General features: G+C 40.4%; 1 protein-coding gene across 1 annotated transcript; it reads right to left on the reverse strand.

Moving 5' to 3' along the window:
- Window positions 1-679: 679 nt before the first annotated feature.
- Window positions 680-10,655, reverse strand: LOC100762011 (zinc finger protein 354B). Its single transcript, XM_035447801.1, has 4 exons — window positions 10,623-10,655; window positions 8,634-8,760; window positions 7,641-7,733; window positions 680-2,229 (listed from the first exon to the last, which is right to left on the reverse strand). Exons 1-4 carry the CDS (start codon window positions 10,653-10,655, stop codon window positions 680-682), a joined length of 1,803 nt encoding a protein of 600 aa, XP_035303692.1.
- Between the last annotated feature and the right edge of the window lie 228 nt (window positions 10,656-10,883).

Consider the following 10,883-nt stretch of genomic DNA (forward strand, 5'->3'; position numbering starts at 1 on the left):
GTGGCGGGTGGATGGGGTGGGGGGTAGGTTGGAGGTGGGGGAGAAGGAATGGGGGTGGGGGAGGGAGAGGGAGAGGGAAAGTACATGTGAAAATATTAATAATTTAATAAAAAAAAATTTGAAAAAAAAAAAAATTAGAATATGTATATTAAGTGTGGGAGGTTTGTAGGAAAGTTAGAAAATTAGAAGCACAAAAATTTAAGAGAACAATCTTTTTCTTTCTTTTTAATAAAAATCATGCAGTTTGACAATAGCGTAGGAAAAGGAAAATTTCAGACATTGTGAGGTAGTTTTTTAAAAACTTGGTCCCTTGCTTTAAAAATGCATATATTTTAGTTATTACTATTAAAATATTAGTTGTAGTAAATATGCTAATAGCTGATATTCCTTTTGCTAATAACAACAGCACAGCACTCCTGAACTCAGATTTTTCTAGTTTATACATTGCAATATATTATATATTATGCAGATAAAAGTGTTCCTTTTACCTTACAAATGGCCAATGTAAATGTCTGATCTTAAAAAGTGACTGAAAGATAGAAAAATTTTCTTGATTATTATGTAACCAAGATTTCTTTGTGATTTTAATCTCACAGGACTAAGCCAAAAGTTTCCTCATATTTACTATATTAAGTCAATATAAAGTATATATTCTCTTAGGAGCTTTGATTAATTGCTTTTACTCATGCATATCTGTATTCAGGGAGTCTTCTTCAATATGAATTTTATAATGATTGGTAAGGGAGGATCTCTGGCTGAAGAGCTTCCCACATGCAGTACATTCATAGGGTTTCTCTCCAGTATGAATTCGCTGATGTGCTATAAGGGAGGAGCTTTGTCTAAAACTCTTCTCACATGTGTTACATTTAAAGGGTTTCTCTCCCGTGTGAATCCTCTGATGTTGAATAAGAGCTGCACTTTGGCCAAATGACATGCCACATTCTATACATCGGTATGGTTTCTCTCCAGTATGAATTCGCTGATGGTTGCTGAGGGATGAGTTACACCTGAATGTTTTCCCACACTCATTACACTTATAAGGTCTTTCTCCAGTATGCATTCTCTGATGTTGGATCAGAGCTGAACTTTGTCTGAAGGCTTTCCCACAAACTTTACATTTGCATGGTTTCTCTCCAGTGTGAATTCTTTCATGAATAATAAGAGTTGAATGGGAACTTAAGGCTTTGCCACATTCATTACAATTATACAATTTCTCCCCAGTGTGAATTATTCGGTGTCTATTGAGTCTTGAAATAGAAGTGAAGCCTTTTCCGCACTCATTACATCTGTAGGGCCTTTCTCCAGTGTGAATTCTTTCATGTTGAATAAGTGATGCACTCTGACTGAAGGCTCTGCCACATTCGCTACATTTGAAGGGTTTCTCTCCAGTGTGGATTCTCTGATGATAACGAAGGGACGAGCTAGACTTAAAGGTGTTGCCACATTCGTTACACAAGTAGGTCTTTTTTCTTGAATGAATTCTCTGACACCCTGAAAGGGAAGTGGATGCCTTCCTACCTGGGTTATATTTATGAGGATTTTCTCGGGCATGGATTTTTTGATGCAAAAAAAGGCCAGACCTTCTGCTAAAGGATTTTCCACATTCTTTGCATGTATAAGATTTCTCCAAAGTATGAGTTCTTAGGTGCTTACAAAGGGATGCACTATGGCTGAAGGCTTTCCCACATTCTTTACATATGTAGGGTTTCTCTCCAGTGTGAGTTCTTTGATGTTGAATAAGAGCAGAACTTTGGCTGAAAGCTTTCAAGCATTCTTTACACTGAAATAATCTTTCTCCAGTGTGGTTTTTCAGATGTTTTCGGAGGGATGAGTTGTGCATGAAAGCTTTTTCACAAGTAGTACATTTATAGCGTTTCTCCACTGTCTTAATTCTTGGTTGATTAAGTGAATTTGAATTTTCCTTGAAGCTATTTCTTTGTGTTTTTTCTATAGAAATCTTTTGCTTACCAACTGACTTCAGGCCAATGTTTAGACCAAATTCAAAATTCTTATGGCTCTTATCTACAGTAAGGATTTTCGTATGGGTGACTGAAATTGTTTGTAAGCTTTCATTTTTGTCCTGCTTCTTAAAATAGTTGTCAGATCTGCAGAATTTTCCTGATGTGAAGTCCCACGATTTGTCTCTTTTGAGTTGTTTCCTCAATAATCCCTGAAATGATGAATCTTTAGTTTGAGTTGATTTTGTGGTTTGAAGACTGCTATTGCATCCTGGAAGGAAAAAAAAAATGCTGGTTTTGGGTATGATTGGCTAAGACTAAATTTATAGGAAGAATATTAATGATACCTAAATGAATACTATATGCCTAAAGATACTAGCAAGAAGGAGAGGCAGGCAGATCTCAGTGAGTTCGACGCCAGCCTGGTCTACAAAGCCACACAGAGAAACCCTACCTCAAAAAAAAAAAAAAAAAAGAAAAAAAAAAGAAAAAAAGAAGGAAAAAATGGAAAATAACACTTTATAGTGTATGAGAGCTAAACAACTGGAGTAAACAAAGCTCATTTAGGGAGGTGAGAATTAAAGTAACCAATCACTAGAGGGATTAGAGGAGTATGAATTGGGAAATGTAATCTGATATGCAAAGCCTATGATGGACTCATAAATTATGGTAATTTTGACATTCCTTTTTTTTGAGCATTTTATTTCCCCTTTCCTACATGTCAGAATCCTTAATTGCCTTCCAATTCAATGCAAATAACCCCTCTGTTGCATCTTTTCCTGACTGAGTCTAACAATCTACATTCCTCCTCTCAATATAGCACTTATTACAAGATACAGCAATGCATCATTTAATGTGGTCTTAAGTGAGGTCATCATTATGTAAGCATCACAGAGGATACTTAACACAAATCTGGATGGCATAGATCAGCCACTGGATATGTTATGTGTATGCCTTGATGCAATCAAGCGATATGGTAAACATGAGATGTATGAGACTGCTGCTAGTATAATATAGCCTCCTTAACCTTTCTTCTCATAAGTAAAAGAATATTTTAATATAATGTAATAAAATGCAAAGCACAGTAGTCATGAACAGAAATGTAATCACTTACTGTTTTTATCAAATATTATATACTGTATATAATTCTAGTGCCATATTTTTATATTATTAGTACAAAGCTGTTTACATCAGCTTTGTTACAAACACATGAATAATACATTCTGTTAAGTTTTGTTTATTCATTATTGAGGCAAGGCCTCACTAAATAACCCTGGTTGGCCTGGAACTTCGGTGTGGAGAGCAGGCTAGCCTTTTACTCATGGGGATCCACATGCTTCTGCCTCTTGAGTACTGGGATTAAAGCAGTATTATCACTTTGACTAGCTTATATTCTAGTTTTCAAAACATTCTAAATTAGATTTACTGTTTTTATTTCATGTGTGTATTGCCAGTATTATTGCCAGTATTTATGTATATACACCACATGCACTAATTGCCTGCAACAGTCAGCAGAGGGCATTGGAACCCCTGGAACTAGAGTTATGGTGATTGTGAACCACCATGTGAGTGCCAGGAAACAAACCCAGGTCCTCTGCAAGAACAACAAGTACTCTTAACTGCCTATCCATCTCTCCAGCCCCTTCTATTAACTTTTAATAGCTACAATGTCACAAGGTAACAGTTCATTTTCAGCTTCACTATACTCTTATGGGACCATCATTGTATAGGCAGCTCATCATTTCCTAAAATATCACTATACAGCACACAAATACATTATATGCATGTAAGGGGAAAATACATATTTAAAGATGCCAAGAAAGCCTTCAAAAATGTGTCACACAGATAATAAGCACAAACAGGACATGAAGCATGTCTCCATGACATGATTAAATTCAAATTTTTTTGGTTGTTTGTTGGTTTTTCGAGACAGGGTTTCTCTGTGGCTTTGGAGGCTGTCCTGGAACTTGCTCTTGTAGACCAGGCTGGTCTTGAACTCACAGATCAGCCTGCCTCTACTTCCTGAGTGCTGGGATTAAAGGTATGCACCACCACTGCCTGGCTAAATTCAAATATTTTAGTCCTAAAGCTAATACCTTATTTAGTGAAGAGACTCTAGGCAAGTATATACACTTTCCCTACTACTCACCTTTAAGGAAATATTAATTATTGTAATCAAACAAATAAATTAGAGAGGAATTAAAAAAAAAAAAACTACCCGTGTCTGCTGATGGCATGCCATCTTTTAAAACTCATTCAGTGAAGAAACATACATAGAATTGACACACAAAAATAATAGCCATCATTTTATAAATAAGCCTATACAAGAATTTTTTTTGTAAGCATCTTGAATGAAATGGAGTATACCTCTGTTACTCTTGGGTGTTAACCACCCAAGGTTATATAAATATACAAGTAAATAAAGTCAAGATATAGGTCAGAATTTCTTAGTAGCAGCTGACACCCAAAACAGATAATTCTCAGTTGTATGGGACAGTCCTCCACATTGCAGGATATTAAGTAGCATACCTGGCCTCCACTGGCTGGAAGACAGTAATAACTTCCCTCACATAACACCCACATACAGAGTATGAGTAAGAATATGTCTCACTCCTCTTTCTATGTTTCTTGCTTCAGGTGGAACTAATCTTCTTCTTATATAGCTCACACCTTCAATTTTAAAACTGGTTTCTCAAAGTGAATTTTTAAAAAGTACACAGAGGGCCAAATCTCTAAAAATGTATTTAAAATATATCCTTATTTAGAAATGAATTTCCTAAGTAAAAACAAAAACATTTATTGAACAATAAAACTCATGTTTAAAGAGTGAATTTGAAAGCATGTAGATAGAGAGTACAATGCTGAATGAGTAGGAAACAGGGTATCAGAATCTCTTCCCCAAACGGTAAGGAGTCACTTCTAGCAAGACCTCATTGTTAACATCTTGTGACAGAGGAGAATGTCCAAACTGTAAAATGAATGCGAGGCAGATGGGAAAAGGTGGACATCAGGGAAAATGGCACATGTAATGGTACGAATGCCAGGATTCTCATTCCCTAACTAAACAACAAATGCACCTGCAAAATCTGCCCATTAGAAGTGTTTTTGAAACCCTGGAGTCTATGCAGCTTCTACAGGAAGTGGGCAGTAAACTGAAGTAAATTTCATTCAGCAACCACCTCCAGGGAGCTACCTACTAGCATTCCCACAGCAGCCCTAAGAACCAGCGGGCAGGAAAGACCATCTATCAAGGAGGATACCACCCCATCTCCACTGCAGGAGTGGATACCCAATGTTTTAAAGGCTAGTGCCCTTCCCCACTTTTACTTGCTCCTTCCCATCTTTCAGAGCCAGACACTCATGGATAAGAACACTCAAGAGACAACTGCCCTATGCATGGGAGTTGAGGGAGATTCAGAAAGTCACCGAATGTGTTAAGGGAGAGACAGGCTGAGAGAAGAGATGAGGTTTTCAGTTTATGCCTCAGTTGAATTACTGTCACAGAATCACCTTATAACTGAAGTGTTAATCTAATTAATCTTATCAATAAAAAAATCAGGAGTTAGATATTGGGGTAAAAACCTGAAAGATCAGAGAAACAGGGAAGCAGCCTCCTCTGTCCAAAAGGCCTGAGATCCTCTCTCGGCTCCACTTTATTACTTCCTGTTGCTCTCTATAGTCCTGCAAACTTCTATGGGCAGCTCCACCCTCTGACTCCAAGCAAGCTTTATTCATCGGAATGCAATCAAAATATCACACAACATATTGAAGGACCAAAAATTAAAATTAATAAAAGTTCAAAAACTTGGACCCTGAATCTATACAGAGAAAGGGAACTTCTAATGGTAAAGGAAATTTTAACTCCTTAAATCAGGAGTACTGTGGCTGGTGCCTGAGTCCCTCTCTCAGAGAAGGGGAAGTGACCCTCCACCACTTGAGTCAAAATTCCTATGTCTGTTAACTGCTGGTAGTAAGGTTATAAAGATCCCTCGGTCCAGGGGATAACTGGCAGACTCTGCCCTGCAACCCCATGCCTTGTCTTATCTTATGCAAATGTATTTTTGCTTAAAATATATAGTTACCGCTTTACCCTGTACTTTGTATGACCTTAAGTAACTATAGAAACTCTGAAATTTGTGGCCTTCGACCTTATGGTTTTCCCCTTTAAAAGCTTCTCTTTGGCTGGTTGACATCTCATTTTCCTGCTATGGAGTGAGATCCAAGCTGGCCAGCTTGAACAATAAAAAGAAACCTTTTGCTTTTGCATCAGAAGTGTCGGCTCCTTGGTTTGGTCGCTGGGGTTCCACAAACCTTACACTCTCCCCTACAGACTCTTCCGCACTTCCATGACTCCTAAAGCAGGCTTCTCCAGGCCCTACCTGTTTCCTGAAGTGGCTCCAGGAGGCTTCCCACCGCTAACTTGGCCTTATTTTGAATCTGTCCTCCTAATGCTTCCAAAATAGCCAGTCTTACTGAATTTCAATCACATGAGAACTTCATGAATCTTAACAGTCTCTGCAAAAACTATACATATGAATACAGTCCCCTTTTTACAGATGCATTCCAAAAGGAACTAATTTCCAGTCCTAATAGCATGTCCTCATGTCTCCCTGTTTATACTGGCTCACTCATGCAAGCAATATACTTTCTTTAACGTAGATGGTGCCACATCTTCACAGAGCTCTGTAACCTTCTTAGTCCTCAGCATGTCTTGGAACTCTGTCCATATCAGTGTGTTCTTTCATCTTAAGTAGGGTGATGCAAGCCAGAGTGAGGCCACATCAGAGCTTCTTTAGTTATTCGGGGCACTTATTTCTATACCAGATCTTGTTTTCTCCACAAAAATACCAGGGATCACAAAATTCTCCTTAAACTTCTTAGATATTCCTATTATCCACAGGACAGTCCAAATCACCAAAGTGCAGTGAGGCCTTCCAAGCTCATTCCCTTTGTCTCCTTTCCCTATACACATTCTGTATATTACTTCCAAGATACCCTTAAATATACTGACATTTTGTACATGAAATGCAGTCTCCTCAGAAAAAATAAGAGATCTTGAGACAGGAGGGGGAAGCTAGGGTCTAGGAGGCTGGGATTTCCCTTTCCCATCAATCCTTGAGGATCAAGTACCTGAAGAAGTCTACTGTTGAGGGATAGGCTGATCTAAGGCTTTCTCTGAGGCCCTGGTGTAAGGAGAGGAAACAGGCTTGGCAGAGCCGGTAACTGCATAGGGTCAGGGCTTTGGGGGAGGTTAGGCTTCAGATCCTGAGAATGCAACTCTCTGCCCCCAAAGAGCTATGGTTATCAGTTCCAAGGTTGCTGTGGGCTCAATCTTAAGATATCCTATGTTCCCTTTGTGCAACACTTAAGATACCCAGTGTTCCCTTTGTGCAACATTGCTTGATTAGCTTCCTGCTGACTTTGTTCCATTGTATGATAGCTTTCCAATGACTCTCCCTTTCCCCACCACAAACAGAAGATGCTGTACTTCTTAATAAACTTGCTTGGCATAGACATTCCTGGCCCAGCTTTCCTATCCTCTATCTCTCATCGTTCCTCCCCTGTAACAGCCCTGTCACTAAAAAACAACCTGCTGGTGTGTGGCAGTCACCAGTCACTGAGACTACCTTTCATTCTTATTTTGCACAGATTTTCTGTGGTATCTCTGACCCACCCACTCACCAAGAGAGGAGCTATGACTTCCTTTCTCTATTTTCCAGGGTTCTTCTCCTTGCTGCAACACGGAGATCATCTCTGGTTTGGTGAATGGAAACCCTGATCACAAACAGAATTAACAATAAGACTTACTTTTGGTGTAACATGAACAAGCACTGCATATTTGTGTGGGAAGCTCGGAGGATGGCACAGAACACTTCTTTCTATTTATTTATTTAGTTTTACTTATTATGTATACAGTGTTCTGCCTGCATGTGTCCCTGCAGGCCAGAAGAGGGCACCAGATCTCATTACAGATGGTTGGGAGCCACCATGTGGCTGCTGGGAATTGAACTCAGGACCTCTGGAAGAACGGGCAGTGCTCTTAAGCCCTGAGCCATCTCTCTAGCCCGGCACAGAACCCTTCTACAGGGTACTTAAGCTGTTCCCTGTCATCCGATGGGATGTGTTGAGTGGCTTACAGGACATGACTGGTAGAACTCATACATTATGGAAACATAAGCAGTCAGTTATAGAAAATGAACATTGGGGTGTTCAGGCAGAATAAAAACTTACAAGCAGGTATCTGTGAGAAAGATAAGGTGTCAAGTAGCCTGTTCAAAGCAAGAAAAGACTACTTGAATCTGTTTCAAGGATAGAGTATACAGTATTTACCTGACTGCAAAAGAGAAGCAGGAAAGGCAAGAAACAGGTAGGAGACGAGGGTTGAGGGAATTCTTTGTTTACATGCAACGAAGAATAAATATTAATATGGAAACACAGCTTCAATGCTGAAGGAATTCCTACTGTCAAACTACAGACAGTGGGTGACAGTATGAGCATCAACCCCCTGTGTTCTCCTATTCAGGGCACTTAAACACCTGCAAGCGGAAAACAGTTTCAATATTTATAGAGAACTTATTTATACAGTTAGGGTGCTTTAATGACCACAGCTTTCATTCAGGGAAGGAGGTGCTGAGGTCTCATTTCTGAATCTACGCCCACAGGGAACTCCCTTACCCAGTGAGGCCAGGTTGCTGTAGTTCTCTAGCATCACCTCACGGTACAGGCTTCTCTGAGAGTGGTCCAGCTTCTTCCACTCATCCCGAGTAAAGAGCACAGCCACATCCTCAAACGTCACCGACACCTGTGAGGAAAAGCCATCCCATCTAATCCAGGACCAGCCTCATATAGCATAGGGAGGTGACAGTGTAGAAGGTGGACAGGCCATTGTGAAATGCTGATGTCACCGAAGGTTCTAAAGTGGCCAGGTCATCCATGTAATGATCAACTCAGCCAGTGATAAAGAGCAGCAGTGAGTAGGAGCATGGCTTTGTGTACAGGCATTATGGCCATTAGTGCACACCATGGTAAGTAGAAATCTTCTAATAAAGATTCTTTTTAGTTTTTTATTTTGTTTTTGTTTTTGAGATAGGGCCTATATAGCTCTGGATGGAACTGGAATTCATTCTGTAGACCAGGCTGGCCTCAAACTCACAGAGATCCGCCGGCCTCTGCCTCCCTAGTACTGGAAATAAAGGCATGTGCCACCATGCCCAGCAAGATTGTTTATTTTTAATTTTCACGCAATGCCTATGTAAGAAAAATAATTTACTATGGAGAGAATACAAAAGATGGTCTTTGCTTTTAAAGAATTTCTGGTCTAGTCAGCATACAGGGACATGCATAAAATAATTTCCGCAATGTAAAAAAAGCTGCATAGCTGGACTGGTAAGCCCACACACCATCTTCTACTTCAACTCTTACTTCAGAGACAAGAATGTGAGCTGCCAACACCTAATGTCACAAGCTTTAGCACTGGTAGCAGCACCACAACTGAAGATTTCCAACATGAACACAGAACCTACTCCTCTTTCCTTGGTCTTAAACTCCTGGGCACTGAGGATTTTTGTTTTTTGTTTTTACAGTAGTATTGACACATGGGGAGAAGATAAGGGAGACATAGGAGAGAATTCACACACAGCGATGAAGGTTCAAGACATGAACAAATCCCGACTCTCCTAGATGGAATGTAAAGGCTTAAGGAAATGGAGCTGCCCAAATCCCAGCCCCTTGTGGGTCCAAAGACAACCTGTATAGCTAATGTAAATAGTATCTGGTGCCATGGTAACTAAGGCTGAGCCATCACTATGCACCTGGCCTGATCTAATACTTTCCATAAACTACGTCATCTTCTGATCTATCCTAGAAGAGGACACGGGTTGTTATTTTTACTTTATTAAGAGGAAACTGAGGCACAGAGAGTTTGGCTTACTTTCACAAGGCCCACAAATGGTAACAGATGGGATGGGTTAAAATTCATCTGTCTTGAGCATCCCATTTTCTGACCATTGCGCTCACTGATTTTCTGCCAAAGATCCCATGAAACCCCCTTCATGGCTTCTTGAGAAGTTGTCTCCCTGTTTCAGAGTCAGGCTCCTGAAACTGTGCCCCCCACCCCCGCAGTATGGCTTTGTCCATATGGTGTCTCACCTAGACAGGGGTATCTCTAAATTCCTGCACCTTAAAAATGGCAGGTCAAGATTAGTTTTCACAAGAAGAGTACAATCAAAACTTAGGATCCAAAGAGTGAAGGGGAAAACTCTGGGCTGGAGAAGGCTGGTGGAGCATCATAAGCATTTCAAGGGCAAAAAGAAACAGATGAGCAATCTTGGTGAGGGCTGAGAGAAACATACAAAAAGGAAGGAGGCAGAGCAGAGAGGACTTTTCCCAGGTGTGTTCCTAGTGATAAGAGGGCACTTGTGTATCACTGTCAATTTAGTAAGTACACAGCAGACTGGGGTCAGCCAACCCCGAGGCTATATAACTGTGAGCATGGGGTGTGCTCCCTACACAAACATCCCATGAGAAAGGACCAGTTCCTCCATGGGCACCAAATCCTCTCCTGATGAAGGGTGGTGTACTGGATGTGGGGCTTCAGTCAGGAAGGAAAACCAAAACCACACAAAAACCATCTTCTACTAAGAACTGAGATGGCAATGCGCTCACCTGAGACTTCCCTTCCCTTTGCTCTGGAGCCATGTTCTCTTTCTGGGCTTTTCTCAAGGATGGGTACAGTCTCCAAAAATGTGATCTGAGGGAAGAAAAAAGTAGGACTGCTTTGCACCCCTTAGAAGCACCATCTCCGAATGCATCCCATCAGCATCAGCTGAGCCTGGCTCTCCTGCCTCCAGAGAGAGAAGCAGAAGCTGGGGATGGGCATCAGAGAAGACACAGGCAACACTGGATTCCATCATAGAAAGGACTCGC

The sequence above is a fragment of the Cricetulus griseus genome, chromosome 7 (genome assembly GCF_003668045.3).
Source record: "Cricetulus griseus strain 17A/GY chromosome 7, alternate assembly CriGri-PICRH-1.0, whole genome shotgun sequence".
In the NCBI taxonomy this organism is placed as follows: Eukaryota; Metazoa; Chordata; class Mammalia; order Rodentia; family Cricetidae; genus Cricetulus; species Cricetulus griseus.

Bases quoted from the DNA above. Each gene is read 5' to 3' on its own strand.
- LOC100762011 (XM_035447801.1), bottom strand. From the start codon at position 10,655: ATGGCTCCAGAGCAAAGGGAAGGGAAGTCTCAG. The intron at 8,761-10,622 runs GTGAGCGCATTG...TTTTCCTCACAG, and splicing joins AAAGGGAAGGGAAGTCTCAG to GTGTCGGTGACGTTTGAGGA. The intron at 2,230-7,640 runs GTGAGTGGGTGG...TTTTCCTTCCAG, and splicing joins AAGTCATAGCTCCTCTCTTG to GATGCAATAGCAGTCTTCAA.